General features: G+C 35.8%; 1 protein-coding gene across 1 annotated transcript in view; it reads left to right on the top strand.

The window, feature by feature from the left end:
• Window positions 1–16,111, top strand: part of pgap1 (post-GPI attachment to proteins inositol deacylase 1) — a 34,117-nt gene extending 18,006 nt beyond the window's left edge. The window contains exons 11-26 of the mRNA XM_066686955.1: window positions 1,230–1,279; window positions 1,796–1,847; window positions 2,644–2,721; window positions 2,958–3,033; window positions 5,872–5,945; window positions 6,130–6,181; window positions 6,293–6,359; window positions 6,466–6,571; window positions 7,198–7,236; window positions 7,398–7,582; window positions 7,769–7,999; window positions 9,478–9,613; window positions 9,699–9,749; window positions 10,002–10,216; window positions 10,663–10,767; window positions 13,367–16,111. Coding sequence (XP_066543052.1) covers window positions 1,230–1,279; window positions 1,796–1,847; window positions 2,644–2,721; window positions 2,958–3,033; window positions 5,872–5,945; window positions 6,130–6,181; window positions 6,293–6,359; window positions 6,466–6,571; window positions 7,198–7,236; window positions 7,398–7,582; window positions 7,769–7,999; window positions 9,478–9,613; window positions 9,699–9,749; window positions 10,002–10,216; window positions 10,663–10,767; window positions 13,367–13,508 — 1,659 coding nt within the window. The 3' untranslated portion in view covers window positions 13,509–16,111. The remainder of the gene's footprint in view (window positions 1–1,229; window positions 1,280–1,795; window positions 1,848–2,643; window positions 2,722–2,957; window positions 3,034–5,871; window positions 5,946–6,129; window positions 6,182–6,292; window positions 6,360–6,465; window positions 6,572–7,197; window positions 7,237–7,397; window positions 7,583–7,768; window positions 8,000–9,477; window positions 9,614–9,698; window positions 9,750–10,001; window positions 10,217–10,662; window positions 10,768–13,366) is intronic.
• The last annotated feature ends 3,412 nt before the right edge of the window (window positions 16,112–19,523 follow it).

Genomic DNA, 19,523 nt, shown 5'->3' with positions numbered 1-19,523 from the left:
TCTATCAACATTTGTAGCCTGCACACATTCTCAAACATTCCCCCTCATGCACAAACCCCTGTACATAATCCACAACTAGGGTCTTCACCTACCCACTGTCCAATATTTTGCGGTGTTGGAAGGACGTCATAATTTGCTTCCAGCAAAAACTTAACTTTCCTCCATCGCCCACAATTCTTGCCAGGAAATCTTCCATTATAATATAAATAATAACAATATGGCATCATGATTCATAAGCATAATTAAATAATTGAGCACAGTTACACAAGGGAGTCAGTGATAATCAAAACTTTATAATGTTTATCGCCTTTGTTTCCAGCATATATGCACTTCTGTAACTTAACGGGGGTAACAAAGTGGGGGAAAAATGCTAATTAGCTTAACACTATGGTATGCATCACATGCGCATTGTATTACTGTAATATTACTGTTACAGACATAGTAGGATGAGTAGAACAGTATCGTTATAGTATATACAGAGTATAACTATGGTTATTATAGTAGGATTACAACAGTACACTAAAATAAAACGGACATATCCTTAGTATTGTTAGAAGTAATTTGTTTTATTTAATAAATAGATTTTGCTGAACATTAAGCATTTAATTTTAATTTATCATTGAATGGAATGAGTACAGTTACTACATTTCAGGTAGCTTTTAAGATGAAACCATAAATATTTAGTAGTGCATTCAGACCTTGTATGATCACCATAGAACAGAACAGGCTGGTTCATACCTACTGTGGAAGCAGTACAGCACGAGTTGTGCTAAGTGTGGCTAGAGGGCTATAAAGCCCACAAGGCTTAGTCAGTGGACCAGTGGTACTACATTCACTGAAGTGATGGGGCTCTAATACATTTAGGGATGTGTTGGAGTAGTGTTGGTGAATTAGATCTTGTTGGTTAATTAGATCTGTCTCTCACCACTGTCTGAATGCCATTATATCCAGAAATATATTTCTGCAGTTGTCTAAAATATTTATCAGTTTTACAGATGTTACTGCAGACGAGAATGGGAGAAAATTCCTGTTAATATTTTTGATAACCAAAGAAATGCCGGGCATGCAGTGTTCACAAACATCCCTTATTCGAATGCTTAATTTCCAGTGACCGTACTTGATATTACCTGCTAAATACTTGGGTTGTTTATTACAACATCAGAACATGTATTCATGTGTAATCTTTGCAAATACATCTCCACACTTTGCATTTTTGCCCTGTCCTACAGGAAACGTCCAGCTGGCTCTTCGGATGTAGACAGTTGAATGGATCCATGTGGTGAGTATTTACCCTACGCTTTTTCAGATTCAAAGGTAAGGTATAGAAAAGCAATTGTATTCAAGCACAACACTTATTTTATAATTTTACAGAGCCTTCAGAACCACAAAAAATAAGAATTAGTTGCTAAGAAATTGCTAAAGGAACATAAACTTGGGTGTATGTCTATCATGTAGGATGACTTATTACAGCAAGACTAATGTAAAATCTAAAACTATGAGGAAAGGTAATGCAGGAAAGGAAACAAAAAGAGGAAGGAAAAAGGAAAGTAATGGAAAACAAAAGTAAAACCTGCATCCATAAAATGGCTAAATTAGGAATCAGAGCTAATGCAGATGACCTCTGCCCCTTGCTCTACATAGATTATTTTTTTATTTATTTTTTTTTTTTTGGGGGGGTGCAATTATTTTTGTATTTTTTGTAATTTGTATATGTACTTTTTTTAGCACTAGGTTTTTTTTTATATATATACTCTTTACCTTTTTTCCTTATTTGGTCATTTTGTCTTTTTCTTAGTGTACAAGAAGTAGATTTGTCAATGAGAACAGAACTTCATCCTGCTTACAAGGTAAAGATCACACATAAATGTGCACAGGACTAGGTTTTTTTAAGTTAATTTATTAATTAGTTAAATTATTTTTATTTATTTTAAATACATTTTACAAATGAAAACAATTTAATTTAAACAGCACCCACAGAATATTTGAAGCTCACCAAGTAGAAAATCTTTGACCAGCCAGATGAACTCCAATTTTAAAAATGGTCAAAAAAAAAAAAAAAGGCCTCAGTATAAGATTAACTGAATCAGGAAAGAATAAAAAATTAAGTAATGGCTCATGTCATAGATTCAAGATGCCAAGAATTATATTTTTAGATTTTCTCTTCTGAGTGTTGGCTACAGCTATCATTATCTTATCGATTTATTTATTATTGTATGTGTAAATAATAATCCCACAATGCACTGCAATAAGTTAATGTCTGAAATTATTCACTACTGTCCTGAATTCAGTTGTTCTTAAACAGTTTGTCTTGCAACCGCCCACCTCCATAAATAAATATACTAGTAAAGTCTCATGACCAACGACTGTACACTTAAAAATGTCTTTTTAAGATGCCTGATTTTAAACTCTAATTTGCCAGAACATCACAGCAAAGCACACCGTGTGCGCAATCCATTTCATTTCTAATGTGAAATTGTACCTTATATTTTCTTTCTGATCATGCAGATGGAGGCCCACCTAGGGGTCATGGCCACAGTTGTAAAAACAACTGCAATATATAATAAGTAATGGAAATATTGAGTAGGGACCATTTTAAGCAAAGATTTGTTTGTGTTATGTATTTCAATTTTTTTTTCCCTCTAGGTTTTGACCGTCAAATTGGATGAGCTGTCGACCATTTCTCATTTGGTTGTAGATGCGTCAAACCCCAGCGCAAGACAGGTACATGCTCAGTTTTGACATTTTCTTGTTAATTTGAGGCAAATTTACAAATGACAGTAAAGATTGAGGAACGTTTTCCTATCTTCTAACAACTGATAGCAAGTAAGACCTGAAAACACGTTTCTTTTCACTTTTTGCTTAGTAGATTGAGCCCCACCTTTATAAAATTTTCTGTTGAAATTCCAATGTTTTTGTAATAAGTCTATGATGCCACTGTTTTGTCATCTTTCCCCCAGTTTATAGTGGAATGTGAGTGGCAAAGAGAGACAAGCCTGACCATCCCAGTGCCTGTGCCCCATGTTCTTTCTTTTGGTGAGTGTTTGTCCAGAAAATGTACATTTCGCTAATTAATTTGGTCAAAAGCCAAATTACTGTTCTTCGAATTCTTATTTTTTTTTTATTCTTATTCTATTTGTAAAATGCTGCTACTCCTAGGGTTTTCATGCTACAGCCACACAACTTCACACATTCATAGATCCTATACCAACTCGGGTGCTTGTGCTTTTTGGAGCAGTCCAACTTATGGATTTTGGAATACGAGCTTCCAAAGTGAGAATTTTTCCCATAGGAATGCATTTGCCAAAATTGGCATTGGCCAACCTGCTCTTACTCGGTCAATTTTGAAGCTACAGCCATGAGATTTCAGATGGTCAGATCCAGGCACACCAAGACCCATCACATTGAAAATTGGACCTCTCGCACTCATCCTTCCCATTTAATCCCTCCTTCAATATCCCTCTCTTTATTTGAAATTTATATGAATTTAAAATATAACGGCAGGCTTTTAAGGTGGTATTCCTTTTTAATGTGACCATTAGAGTGACGAGGTCACTTGCGTAAGGTGGACAATTGGATTGTTCTGTTAATATAAAGTCATAGTTATTAAGCAGCATATAAACTAATTTTGCAAAAATGCTAGCAATACGTGACAAGCCAAATTTACAAAAGTTCTTGAACTTTCACCCTCTAGTTATGCAATGCAATATAATTGTCATTAATGGCTGTGGTATATATAATAACAATATTGAATATTGTTATACAATTTTGAATAACAATTTGAATTGGGGAGGCCTGCAACATGTTCCAAAATATTTGGGGCAGGGGTAACAAAAGACTGGGAAAGATGAGGAATGCTCAAAAACATCTGTTTGACACATTCCACAGGTTAATTGGAAACGCGATTGGGTATAAAGGGAGCATTCCCAAAGGGCTCAGTCAGTCACAAGCAAGTATTTCGTTCATCACTTTGGGGTTCATCACTTTGTGAACAACTATGTAAGCAAATAATCCGACAGTTCATTACGTTTCTCAACGTACAGTTACAAGGAATATAGGGATTTCTTCATCTACAGTCCATCATATCATCAAAAGATTCAGAGAATCTGGAAAATTCTCTGCAAGTAAGCGATAAGACCGAAAACCAACATCTTTGAAGGCACCATTAATGCTGAAAGGCACATACAGGTTTTGGAGCAACATATGTTGCCATCCAAGCAACATCTTTTTCAGGGACGTCCCTGCTTATGTTAGCAAGATGATGCCAAGTCACATTCTGCACATGTTAATACAGTATGGCTTCATAGTAAGAGTGCGAGTACTAGAATGGCCCACCTTTAGTCCAGACCTCTCTCCCATTTGAAAATTTGTGGCGTATTATGAAGCTCAAAATATGAAAGAGGCCCCAGACTTCTGAGCAACTGAAGTTGTACATCAAGCAAGAATGGGAAAGAATTCCACCTACAAAGCTTCAACAATTGGTGTCCTCAGTTCCCAAACACTTATTGAGTGTTGTTAAAAGGAAAGGTGGTAAACATGCCCCTGTCCCAACTCTTTTGGAAAGTGTTGCAGGCCTCAAATTCAAAATGAGTGAATATTTGCAAAAAATAAAGTTTATCGTCTGAACATTAAATATCTTGTCTTTGTAGTGTATTCTACTCTATAGGTTGATTTGCAAATCATTGCATTCTATTATGTTTTACACAATGATCCAACTTCATTGGAATTGGAGTTATACATTCAGTATTTTCTGCTGTTAGCACTTGTCTTAAAAGAAGCTAAATTACAATTGACGCTAGTAATTTAGAGCCAGCATGGTAGATGTAACTAGCGATCTAAGTAGTTAGCATGTCTCTTACTCGGGTTAACATATTTACCCCGGCAAAAAGTATTGAATCACCACACTTATTCACCCAGCTTTTCTGAGGATATTAACCCAGTTTTTTTTTTTTTTTTTAACTTAGTAACAAATTTATAATTACAGTTCTCTACTATATTTAAGTAGTTCAATAACCAAATAATGTCAGCATAAAACATCATGGCCTCAAACTTCTAGAATTACAGCTTTGAAATGATTGGGGTGATCCACTGACCTGTTATAGGGAGAATAGAGCATCTATTATTGCAACTCTGGACTGAGTACTGTAGAAACTGTGCTCTGTAACTTATGGATGACGGTAGCAAATCACCTCTGTCTCTCCCCCTCCCCTTTTGATTTCAGTACAGCGTTGAAAAAATTAATTATACTTGAGGAAGCCCTTGAACAAAAACACAAATTTTACCCAGTGTTTCTTTAATCCAAAATAATCCTGAATAATGACTTAATTATCACAATACCTAATTTCCTTGTAATAAGGAAAATGTCAAAATTTTCACTCTATTAGGTAATTACCTTGGGTAATATTGCCATCCCCTCCCAAAGTCTTTCACATATTAAAAAAGGAAAATAATTATTTTGAAGGTTTTTTTATATACATCCATTCCATTGTTACATTTGACAGCTCAGTTTTGCAGTTGTGATTAGTCTGGCTTTTAATTATTATTATTTATTTATTTATTTATTATTATTTTCTTTTATTTAAATGAAGATTACAAGGTGATTCCATAACTTTGTCCACAAGAATGAGTGAATTCCCCCCAGATTAGAGGGAAAAATATGAAAAGATCCCATTTATTTAAATAAGTGAAAGCTTTTAAACAGTGTTTTGTGTCTCATCAGTGATGCTTTATGATTGTTTACATATCACAAAACTTGAAATTTCCCCAAAATAATTTGTCAGAGCACAATTAAACAAAAGTAAAGAGACGTTGGGATTAGCAATCTTTATGAAAGGAGTATAGAATAATCATGGGGTTTGGTGTTCCTTTTTGCAGGTTTGACAGCAAGTGATGTCACGATCAACTCATCTGGGCTGCTCCATATATTACAGCTACAACACTTTCACCAGGTAATGCCCCCTCTTATTTTAAGTATCAGTTTATTCATCCTAAATTCTTCAGCTCATGGCAACCTTTGGAATTGTGCAGCATTTTCATCCTCAGTAAAATGAATAATATTTTGCAGGTCTTTGCTGCATATTGAAATAACATTATTTTGAGATACTTGTCTTTCAAATTTTGTGCAAACTCTAGGTTTATCAAGCTTTTCGGATCACTGTAATGAGCCAGTGCAAGGCCAATAAAGGTAAACTAAAATTTGGTTTAGATCAGAATAATTGCATTACAGTTGCCTGTGGTTTGTTTGTGCTGAAATAAATGCTAATACATTTTTTTTTTTTATGCTGTTGGGCTATAGACAGATTGCCCAACGTTTATAGAATGAAGGTGCCATGGTTTCGAGAAGATTCCTTTGTCACTGCAAGGTACTGTACAGATGCTCTAATATTTTATGTATTTTCTATGTGCTGTCGAAAGGTCTCTCTGTACCTTTTACTTTACAGTCTAATTCACATTTTGTACCATTCTCAGCATTCCCTCTGTCACAGAGATATCAGGCATGCTTCATACAGCTCGGAGTGACAACACATCAAGTGCCCTCTTACAGCTCCACACTGCCCCCAACTGCCAGTACAAGGTAAATTGCTATAGCAAATTAAAGCTTATTCATCAGATACCTACTGTCACATCTAATAGGGGGAAAAAGTGCATATACAAAATTAGCTCTTTTTTTTATTTTTTTATTATTATTATTTTTTTAGATGGTGTTTATTGCACAGAAAACAAAATTCTGCAATTTCACATTGCTATTGTTGGTTCCATTTGGGGTTTTTTTTTTTTTTTTTACCCCCTGCGTGTATGTAAATGTATTTCCATATATTAAAGTAAATTATTAATAATGCTTCTTTTTTTCTGGTAATCAAACAAAATACTTTTGATAATTTACCTTCAAGTACACTTGTTTTTGACTCTAAATAGAGATGAAAAGAGGTAAGTGTGATAAAGTTATAGTGTTGTTGGTTCCCAGGGACTTTTTATTATATAAAATTGTTTTTGTGTTTATTGTTTATATGTACTCCTGCATGTGTAACTTATGTCGAGCAAATTGTATTAATCAAAAGTTATAAAACCCAATGCTGCAGTTATATATTTTTAAGAACAATTTGCCTTGTATACATGCCAATCTATGATCCAGTAGTTTTTGGAAGGTACTGAAGCATTTCATGTTTATATATAGTTGATAAGTGTCTCGTTGCAATTCAGGTGTCAGTGCGGACCTCCTTTCCCAAAGTGCTTGGACAGGTAAGCTTGGGCATAATTTCCATTTTTCTCTGTCTCTAGTCTGTTTTGGATGTTAGCTTTTCTATGTGCTTCACCAGTTTGTTTGGTTAAATCAGCATAACTGGGCTTATTCTCCAGGCTTGTATTATAAATCACAACTCGGCAATATCCTGTTTTGTTAGATCCTGCGTTTCTGTGGACCAGTGCTACCTGTATACATGGCTGTGGCACTGCTTCTAGCCTTAAGAAGGCAGCTATCATCAGTTCTCAAAACAGGCTCAACACTGGCTTTGCGAGAATCTGTAGCTAAAGGTTTACAGCCTCATAAACTGGAGCTGCCTGTCCTCCTGATTCACCTATTACTCAAGTGAGTTTTGTGATTTAAAATACCTGATATGGGCACAGGTTACATTTATTAATGCAGCTTTAAATTCAAATTTATTTTATTTTTTTTTTACTTTTTCCCCCCATTTCCACTAGATAATGATTCTTTCGAGTTGTTGTTAAACCTCATTGCCCTTGAATGTATGTTTCCATGCGTTCTCTCTAACAGACAAGGCTGCTTTCAGGAGGGCTGGTCCACTCTGGGTCTCATTTCAGTTGACAACCTGCCTCTGACCCCTGTGAATGATGTATCTCAGCATACAACAGTACCAGCACAGGACTGGCCACGACTGGTTTCTCTGGTGCTCTGTGTCCTAGGGACAACAATCTCCTTCTGGGGGACCACAGTCCTCTGTGTGTCATTACGTGTGATTTCGTTCATTCTGGCTCCACTGCACAGGTAATAACCATCTATTAAGAAATGTTTAGTCATGCAACATCGTTGACCAGTGCTATTCAAATTGCACATTTTTGATATTCTAACTTACCTCAAGACTGTAGGTTGTTCTCTTCTGTTGTGAAGAGAGAGTTGAGCCATAAAGCAAGGCTCTCAATTTACCAGTAGATCTACATACCCATTCTTACATATGGTCATCAGGCCTGGGATGAAAGTTGCAAGAGTTTTCTTCAGTGGGTTGCTTATTGTCCACAATTGGTGAGGAGTTCAGAATAGTCACTGCTCCTTTGCATTATAGGAGGAGGTTTTTTTTAGGGCAGCTGACAAGGATGCCTCCTGCTGGAGGTATTCCAGGCATGGCCAAAATGGAGGCCCCAGGTTATATGCAGGACATGTGTTCCTTTTATTTAAAAATGCGTGTGTATATATAGAAAATGATGTACATCTCACTTGATCACTTTCATCTATATGGTCTGTGCTACTTTTTTTACTGTGCTAATGTTTACACTCTTTCTCCATATGTTTTTTTTTTTTTTTTTTTTTTTTTTTTTTGGGAGAAAATAAAAATACTTTTAAAGGCCAAATTTATTTATGTATTTATTTTCCCTCCAAATGTGTTAAAATCATTTGCCCAAATTTGTGCATGTATCTGTAGACAGAGAAGCATACATTTTTTTGGTTGGTACAAAGATGGATGAGAGAAGAATTAATGCACTGTCAGAAAGATGTGTGTGATGGACATATAGGTGGGAGAATGACTGGATGAAATCTACAGCTGGATAAGTAAAGAGATCCATCCTTGTATGGATGAAATGGGAATTGCTGAATGGTGCAATTTAACACTTTATTTTTTTTTACACATTTTATAATTTTATTACTATGATATGATTATTTTGTCATAATTCATTGTTGACATTGCAGTCTTTCCACAATCTGAGCCAAATCAGGTTTTTTTTTTTTTTGTCATGCTCACTGTGATAAGTTTTCTACTTTAGCATTTTCTTTTTTTATATATATTTTTTTTCAACATATTTTTTTAAATAATAATATTTAGTGTTGAAAAAAAATACTAAATACTTGTACTATAAACATTTCTTTTCTGTCCTCTTTAGCCAATGGGACGTACATACTTAGTATGCATGTTTGAAGATGGAGAAAAAAATATTTATACTAATTAAGATCAGGTTTATATTTTGATTCCTTTAAAGGCAATCCCAAAACATTTTGGAATATTTTTTTCTTAATGTAAATTATTTAATATTAAATTAATATATGGTGTCATTAGATAAACAGATTTTAAAGAATTTGAATATGCTTAATATAGATTAAGAAATGCTAGAAATTAAATGATACAATTTGGACACGTAGACCTGTGTACTGATATTATTCATAAATATTGAAAACATTTGCAATAAAATACTGTATCCCGCACATAGAATCAACTTAACTCGGTTTTTCTTTTTTTAATATGCCTGTCCCAGACCTTCAGTCTCTCGGCACTGTGGCACTCTTTGGCTCTCTGCTCAAATATTCCTTATCCTCTGTCTGACTGTGCTGGGCAGAGTCACCTGTGGAGCACTTTCCATAGTAGTCAGCTTTCTGCTCCACCTTTACCGGGTAAGTATGTGTAGCAGCTGTTAAAAGAGCAGTAAAAATATCCTTAGATCCTCAGTAACTTGCATTATTGTCTTTTGTTGTCTAGGTACTGAGATTACAGATGACAGAGAGGTCTCTGAGTCACATGCTGAATCTGGTGAGTGCTTCATACGTTCTTAAAAATTCACTTCTATTCCCTGATTTAACCAGTTTATTTCCTGTAGAGTGGTTTCCCGATTAAGGGTGTGGCCATGTTTGAAATACATTTAGAATGGTATCTTAGACACATCCAGGCCACTAGGTGACACTGAAGTGCTGTTCCATATTGTGAAAGTGTCACTGGATGGAAGAAAATGTGACTGAATTCAGCTTTAATACTTGCGAGACAACTGTGTTCCCCTCTAACCAGGCACCACAGAAATCAACCCAGAACACAGAGAATGGCTACAGCAATAGGGAAAGTCAAAATAAACTTAAAGAATGTAATGGCTCCACTGTCCTGTCGGAGTCAGTACTACAGGATGTCAGAGATGACCTGCAACTTCACCTTAGCGTGTCTGCACTTCTCACACTACCCATGATGCTCAGCGCACCTTGCCTCATCTACTGGAGCCGCAATCTTAGGTATCTCACGTGGTGTTTTGTTTAAAAAAAAAAAAAAAAAAAAAATCATATTTTAAAATGTTCTTATTGGGTCAATGTACTTTATGTCACAATATTTTCAGAAGTCAAGCCAATTACTGTGTTAGGATAATGAATAAAGTTTTAATTTTCTGCCCTTGAACCTGTCCATTTTAACTGCTTACCTCCTTGCTTATTCTCAGGTCTATTGTTCAGCTGTTCCAGATAAAATAACAATTCATATCACATAGTAACCATTTATAATAATACTGCAAATGATCTTAAGAACCTGTTGAATTCAGGAAAATGTTTAACATTTGATCATGTACACCTACTCCTACAGGTGTATCTTAAAATTGTGTTTCTTTGCATAAATTTGTTAAACCCCCCCATGATTATCCATGGTGAACACTCCCCCACAAGACCCACTGGCTATCTTTGTGTTTCAGATATTCTTTTTATCTGCATCCTGACCCCTGGTGGCCACACACAGTGCCACTGCTTATTGCCTCTGTGCTCCTCATCAACTGCAACACGACCACTTTGAGCCTCAGGTGTGTGTGTGAGAGAGAGAGTGTTTGTGTGTGCCCACATATGTGCTATGTACAGCAAAAAAAAAAGAAGCTGTTTAAAACTTACATAATATCAAAACACACAACATATTTCTCATTTTTTTAATAGTTCAATAGGCAATAATGTTTTAAAGGAATAATATGTAAGAAGTGTTTTTGTCTCCTAAGCTCACCCGACCTGTTGGCTAAGTGTAATTCACATTTACAAGATTATCCTGAAAACAAGTCCCCCACGTACACACCTCCATCCTCTTTCCCCTCACAGTCAAGTGTGTGCACACACACACAGACCTTCTGAGCTAAGGAATATTCACATTGGTCACAAATGGCTCTCAGGGCTTCAGTGATAATTGGGGCTTCTAGTTATTCACTCACACACTACCTCAGTGTTGAGCCTGGGGTATGTGTGTAATAAAAAATAATGCATAAGATCCATATATTGTACATGATATACACTGGCCCATGTTATTACAACCATAAAGTGCAACTTTGGTATTACTCTAACCCTTATAACCACACAGCAAACAACAGAAAACACTTATTAAAAGAATCAATGTCTAATGTTAAAAAGTAAGCTAGTCCCGGCTAAAGTTAGCAGGCGCAAACTCAGGGTCACTGCTCAGTAGTGCTCAAAAACCTAGCTTATTGTTTCAAAAACTTAGCACTAACTACTGAGTAGTTAACCTGTTGTCCTTTTTTCAGGTGTTACTGTGATAGAGTTAACTGAAACATGAAGACAGGATAAAGTCAGTCCAATTTTAACTCTTGAACAGCCAATTTTGCTCTCTCTGCTATAATGTCCGTACCGGGGAAGCCAAGTTAGCTCACGTGTGTTTACCTCTGCACAAGAAGGATCTACACGCTGTAAAACGTTACACATTTCTCGCAAGATACCTCCACCCAATGGTTCTGAAGTTTTTTAGGGGTGAAGGAACGGAAGCTGTGAGAGAAGCACTATTGTCCCTATTACAGGTAGAAGGAGCCTCAGAATTTTTGATCAAAATCTCATAATTTTTTAAAGGTAAAAATACTGCAGTGTTCCTTTAAAAGCTATGAGAAACAGATAGATAAACTACTTTAAAGCAAGTTATATCTTAGTTAATGGAATGCCAATAGGAGCCAGCACAGCTGAGTGTGGGGTCCAAGAGAACATAATTGACCACATTCTATCCTCTATATCAGCAAAGTTTGTTACAGTATACTGCCAAAATTATTTGCTCTTCACACACATGAACTTGCACGAGGTTCCATTCTTAACCCATAGTGTTTAATATGATGTCAGCCAACCCTTTACAGCTATAACAGCTTCAACCCTTCTGAGAAGGCTTTCCACAAGTTTTAGGGGTGTATTTATGGGGAATTGTGACTATTCTTCCGGAAGCTTTCATGAGGTCAGACACTGATATTAGACGATAAGGCCTGGCTTGCAGTCTCTGCTCTAATTCATGCCAGAGGTGTATCTTGTTGAGGTCAGGACTCTGTACAGACCAGCAAAGCTCTTCCACGCCAGTCTCAATCACTCGCGTCTTTATGAACCTTGCTTTGTGCACTGGTGTGCATTCAAGTTGGAACAGAATGGGGCCATCCCCAAACCATTCCCTCAAAGTTGGGAGCATGAAATTGTTCAAAATGTCTTGGTAAGCTGAAATATTACGAGTTTTTTTCACTGGAATTAAGTGTCAGAACCCAGCTCCTGGAAAAACAGCCCAACACCATCACCCCACCCCTTCACCAAACACTTGGCACAGTGCAGTCAGACAAGTTTTGTTCTCCTGGCATCCGTCAAATCCTGACTCGTCTGTTGAATTGCCACACAGAGAATCATGATTCGTCACTCCAGAGAACATGTCTCCAGTTCTCTAGAGTCCAGTGGTGGTGTGATTTACACCACTACATCTTTGCATTGCACTTGTTGCACATGTAAGGCTTGGATACTGCTGCTCGTCCATGGAAACCCGTTTCATGAAGCTCTCTGCGCACTGTTCTTGAGCTAGTCTGAAGGCCACATGAGTTTTGGAGGTCTGTAGCAATGGACAACCTCTGTGCACTGTGCCTCAGCATCCGCTGACCATGCTCAGCCACAACATGGTAAGCCATGTAAAATGACAGAGTTGCTGTAGCTCCCAATTTCTTCCACTTTGTTATAATACCACTGACAGTTGACTGAGGAATATTTAATAGCGACTTTTTTTTTTTTATTTAATCACGACGGGACTCATTGCGCAGGTGCCATGCTGGAATTTACTGAGCTCCTGAGAGCTCAATTTTTTTTTGTAGATGTCATCAGCATGCCTAGGTGCTTGATACACCTGAATTTGATGATTTGGGCGGGTGAGTGAATACTTTTGGCAATAGTGTATCAGCTCACATGGTTGTGTGTTTTGTGCTGAATGAGTGTTCTCCTCTGAATCACACTGAAGTGTCCACAGGTGATATAATAATTGCAGCTAGACCTGATGTGTCTCAGGGTAAACGCATGCTAGCCCTCACTTTCTCAGCTTTTGTACCCTTATCTAATTGGGGAACACTCAAACGTGTGTTTCTGTATGTGACACTAAACCCGTGTTTACATCTTTTTCAGTAAAATGATGCTGGCCCTGACCTGTCACCTTCTACTCCCTCTCTGCGTTGCCATGGTGACCTTCTCTCCTCTCCACCTGTACCGGGTTACTCACTTCCTCTCTGCTGCTTTGGCCCTGCTGGCCACCTCTTGTTACCTTTGACCCCCTCTCCCCAAACACCTAGGTTGTCATTACTCCTCTAAATGTAGTCTCAGCTCAGAGTTTGATTCTCAGCTCAGACCACACCGAAACAGCCTTAGCATGAGCTACCTTTAGTTCTCACTGGAGTCTTGGTGATTCCATTGTCTTCAATCATGATGTTTGTTGTGTGACTTAATGGGTAGCTTCTGAACAGGGTATTTGTGCTGCATTTGTAAGTGGTTGGGACTATTTATTTTGCAGTTATGGATGTATATTTTAAGAGTGATTGGATTTTTACAATGATTATCATTGTATTATCAGATTTAATTTTGATTATTTTCACTTACAATCAGTTCTAATATTCTATAATTGATGCTGGCCTATAGAGATACGGTGATAGCTCTTAGCCTGACCTACTTTTTGTTCATTTGGAAGTGTGTGGTCAGGTTTAGGCAGGTGTAATGTTTACATTTGTGTGTGTGTGTGTATGTGCCTTCATGTATCCCAACATGTCAGCCTCATCATAGCCTTATTTTTTTTTTCTTATATGTAGTGTGTTATTTTTTTAATTTGTTGCCTGGTGTCTCAACGCACATTCACCACATTAGCAGCCTCATATTTGAATAGTCCTCTAGATGCGTTGCAGGTGCTTAAGTTGTAACTGAATTGTCACGTCCTCTGTAGCTGGTGGGGGAAAAAAATATATAAATTGAATAAAATATTTTAAAGAGGTACGCCCCACTCGGGGTGACTGTGAGGAGTTTGGTGTGTTCTCCCCATGTCCACGTGAGTTGCCTTTTGAATGCTCCGGTTTCCTACCATGGTCCAAAAACACACGTTGGTAGGTGAATTGACAACTCGGGTGTCCAAAGGTGTGAGCATGTATCACCCTGTGAAGGACTGGCACTCCCTCCAGGGTGTGTTCCCGCCTTGCACTCTGTGATTCTGGGTAGACTCTGGGCCCACAGCAACCCAGAACTGTGTAAGCGGTTACAGACGAATGAATACTTTTCATAGAAAGGGAAAGAAAGAAGAAACAAACCATTACACTTTTTTATTTACTTGAAGTTAAATTTAGCACAAACATTTTGATCAGCTGTAGAGACTGTCCAAATAAAGTGGGACTTTTCTTAATTCCAGTAGGGCTGAAGAAAATCTCCACCTCTGTGCAGTAAGCTGTTTAGAGGTGGTAAACATGAAAACATTTGGCTGGATGATTGCAGGAAATAAACAATATAATGTCATGTAAATTTGTAAGGGGTGTGAACTAACTAAAAGAAAAATCAACTTTGAAGTCTGGTGTATTTCTGTGATGATGATGTTCAATCTGGTTATTTAAATTAGTTTCTTAGCACTACATTTCCTTTTTTTATTACCATCTTATTGCTTTTTTTCATTTTAAAGCACTTTTTTGAGATTTTAGTTTTTTTAAATGCTTGCCTTTATTGATAAGTTTGAAGGATACACATGTAAAGAGTCTGTCAGAGGTATAAGTAGCCTCTATACAAATGGTTTTATTTTCTGTCTATCTACCTTTATGTACCCCCCCCCCTCCCCCCAAACATCCCACACCATGACAACGTGAGCTCGAGCTACTGTTTCAGGATCTGTATAGAACAAGCATACGCTGTATGAACCAATCTGATATTGTTTATCTAAACACATTAAAGAAGTACTCCCAACAGTTTCAACGTAATCTCTATATGCAGCATCTGTTTTAAATTGATGGCTTGTTTTACAATTTCCAATGTGGCACAATGCAGAATTTTGGTTTCAGAAAAAAATGTTCAAACAAATTAAACAGAAAAAGAAAGTGCCATTCAGTAACACAATATATTCTGCCACCTAATCTTCTTAAATTATGGTTCAGTTCCACCTTATATGGTGCAGTATTTACATTCTGACAACAGTTGTATTTAGCAACTAACTAACCAAGTTTTTAATTTAATTTTAATTTGTGGTATCAGACCTGTAGTGGAGACTTGTTTAATTGTTTAAATATTTATATATATTAATCCAGCATAAACTACAAATACAGTAGATTGAGGTTATGGTTGAAAATCCTTGGAATATTCCTTTAAGATTGAGTGCCTTGCTTTCTGCCTTATTTTCCAAAAGGCAGACTCCAGTTGGGGGTTTTTGGTTGTGTCAGACCAGCACTCATGGATGGCCCTTTTGCCTCCATGTCCTGAATGCCTCCAGTTCTTTCAGAAAATAATTTATCTGAAAGAACCTTGAAAAATTTCAGCTTTTCAAGGTTTCTGCGTAATTGGTCTCTTGAGATGTAAACATGGTCATTGATTCCCTTGAAGTGAAATGGTGAATTGTAGAGAAATGTCAGGATATATGAACTATTTGTCGTCTTTTGTGTGGGACATTGATAATAGTAAATTTACAAAGAATCAGAACAAGATTTAATATGTAATGTAACGGCTATATACAAATTTTCAAGTGGCATGTTTTGCTGATCTTCTAAAGTGAAAAACTTATGCATACTTTAATGGGAACAACCTTTAATATTGTATTTGTCTACACAGTTTAGTGCTGAATTTCTATTTATTTCCTGAGCTTAAAATATCATTAAATATGCCATAACTTTTGCAAAGACCACTTTTTAATATATATTTTTTTCTATCATATATAGAATATGTACTTTACAAAATATATTAGGGATATGAAATGCCAGCAGTGTAACTTGACAAAATGTTCCCCTCATTTGGCATTTCACGCAAAATGAATTTTTTTTTTTTTTTTTTTTTTTTTTTTTTTTTATTACAACTTTTATGCAGAAATTTCTGAAAGTTTGAATTTTACTTTGCATTCTCTGTTAAGTTCCCTGAAACACACACTTTTGATATGACACACTGTGTCACTTGCACTGTGAGTGTGTCTGTGTGTGTATTAAGACTGTTCACTAATGAATGTTGGTGTATGGGGTTTTCTGTTGTCATTCTTTTGGTTTGGTGCAAACACTGTCTCTTTATGGGCTATGAGCAGAATTTATTCTTTTGAGACATAGGTGATCTGGAAGCCTAGAGTTTTGGATACATTTCTCACTTTTATTGGTGTACACTGTGTCATGTGCTGTGATTATTTTGAGGCTAGAGACTGTATTTAAAAATTCTCAAAGCTGATTATGCTGATCTTTGATAATGATTCACCAAGTCACTGCTAACATTTAGCTGCTCTTTGCTTTAAAAAAAAAAAAAAAAAGTTCACAATATAAGAAGCAGAATTTTAAAAATAGACATTTACCAACAGGAGACTTAATACAATGCTGAATTTATGGAGTTAAATATTTAACAATAACCCATTTTTTTTTTTCCTATTACTGTGCAGAATTTTAAAAACATCTCTCATTAATTTTATTTCCAGTCAAAACACTTTCAAACTATTAATTTCTGATACAGTAAAAATATTAAATCAAATTACAAAAGCCTAAATCTACTTAATATATAAAACAACTTTATAAAAATACATTTTCATTGTGTGCACTATTTGCCATTAGGGACTCTTAGGGTTACCAGTCAGTTGTTCTGAAAACACCAGCAGCTTCTGTTCTCAATTTTTATTTATTTATTTTTTTATTATTATTATTATTTTTTATTTTTTGTTTTGTGCACTGCATTTTCTCATGAATGGGTTCTTGACAGCTTCACTTGAGGATGTATGGCCTTCTCCTGTCTTTAGATGATTATAATTATTGACCGTATAAGATGTGTTTTTATATATAAAAAAATTCCCAGCCCATTAGAGCATCAGCCCACACTTTTTCCTACCAGCATCCACATGATTGTCTGTCATTGAACATTTAACTATTTGAAAGTATTGTTTCTGAATTTTGCAGTGCTCTAATTGGAAAAAGAAATAATAAATTAATTACAAACTTTTGGAAGAGTTTTATTTTTTTTATTTATTTATTTATTTTTTTTAACCTGACCTGAAGCTATTTAGTAGCAGAAATTGAATCTTTCTATTTATATTATAGTAGTACTACCATCTAGCAGCCATTTAAGGGCTAACATGAAAAGAAACAAGTTCAGCTGCAATTTTACAGTATGTATTTGTCCAAATTTTAGATAATTGGTTGGGACCATTTCTTATGCTTTACTATGCTGACAAAGTCTTAAAGTAGCTACAATGCATATATTAACTGGACCAAGACTTAAGCCTGGCCTATTACTCTTCTAATGCTGTCGTAGTACTTCCCCTTAAAGTACCATCAGTATTATTACATTCATGCACAGATTTGTAAGATCAAGACCCTTTCATACTGTTTTAATTACACCCCACTATAGCTTTAAAGGATACGTTTATTTTTTCTTTTTTTTTCTTCATCAAAACGTAGCAAACTGTACATTTTAAAATGGTTATTTTAATATTTTTACTGTAAAATGCAACTACAAGTAAAGAATGAAATTACTTAGCAGTCCCTGATTTAATCAGTTTATTCTCCATAGTACATTTATGGCACAAGGGGCCATGGGTTTTTTTTTTGTTTTTTTTGGCAGAAGCTATGGCCAAGTGTCCAAATGTCTTTTGTGTAGTGTAAAGAAAAATCGTTTGATAATAAGACAGATTGCCCTTTTAATTCTAATAGTTGTAACAAGTAAAGCAATACAAGTCTAAACATTTGGCATAATATGTGGAAAAGTGTATCAGCACATCAGATCTATATTAAGAAAATAAAGCATAATTTCATATCAGGTGACATAATCCAAGTCTGTATAGCAGAATAATATCTTTTGTTATTGAATTTAATGTATAATGCAGCTCACTGCCTTGTAAACCAAAATGCTGTTGATGTATAGTACAGTAACTGTACAGTCGTGAGTTTAGTGGACTTGCCATGCTGACGGCTATAACCATTGTATAATGTTGACTGTATATGGTGATTGTACATTGAAGAATTATGGTGTTATATTCCAATGTTTCATTTTTATTCCGTTCTATTTTAATTTTTTTCCACTTTATATACTACTTAGAATTGTTTTATGATGCATATCAGTTGTATTTGTAATGTATTCTGCTGATGAAAATAGCAAATAATTTGTTTAGCCCAAGCTATTTTCTTCTGCTAGCAACTAGCTAACAGCACTGAGTGAAAGGCTGTGTATAAACCTATATGTTCAAAAGTTTGTAGATACCCCTTAAGTTGCACAAATTTTAATCGCAGAAATAGAAATGCACACAAACACTTCATATATTCTCCATATGAACAAAATAGGATGCACTAGAGCAGGACCACACAAGCCTAAGGTCACAATGCTCAATGCCAAACATTGGTTAGAGGATTATATATCTTCCCAGCACTGGGCTTTGGAGCAATGGAGCTGCATTCCCTATAGTGATAAAGCCCTATCCAATATCTCTGGGATGTGATGGAGTGGCTTTAGTGATCAACTTCCAATCATGCAACATCCATACCTTACATCACTAAAGTCCTTGTGGTTCAGTGCCATCAGGTTCAGACATGTACCAGATTTCGTTTTTTTTTTTTTTTTTTTCTTCAAAATACTAGATGTCAGGAAAAGAAATATTAGAGAAACAGGTGTCCACAAACTTTTGACCATAATATTTGTGTGAATAAGCACATATATTTAACACTATTAAAAGCCAAAATTCATTCTTCAATCATAAGACTTTTTTAATATTTGGAAAAGAAACATATTTGAATCTGTGTTTGTGGCTACTGCCTTAATGTGACTGCTAAGCCATTATGTGCTAATTAGTTGAGAATATCAGATGTGGGTATTAACTAGCTACATTACTCTAGTACATGTAATTAAAATATTAATGGGATTTAAACAGGATGGATATGTGAGTAAAGAATACTCTAAATAAGCTGTTTTACTATGCTCTTTAGCTGTTCATAAATTGTTACCTATTCTTTTTTTGGGGGTTAATTTTATTGTTTTTGTTGGTGTGCTGCTTTGTGATTGGTGCATAATACTGTCTTGGAGTTATTTATTTTAGCCCCAAGGATCCCAAAGGGAGGGGGAGGAGTAAGTCCACTGCAGTTATGAGTCACTCAGT

Source organism: Hoplias malabaricus, chromosome 12 (assembly GCF_029633855.1).
Source record: "Hoplias malabaricus isolate fHopMal1 chromosome 12, fHopMal1.hap1, whole genome shotgun sequence".
Taxonomy (NCBI): Eukaryota; Metazoa; Chordata; class Actinopteri; order Characiformes; family Erythrinidae; genus Hoplias; species Hoplias malabaricus.
The sequence above is the reverse complement of the archived record's forward strand: the minus strand, read 5'-3'. Positions and strand labels throughout refer to the sequence as shown.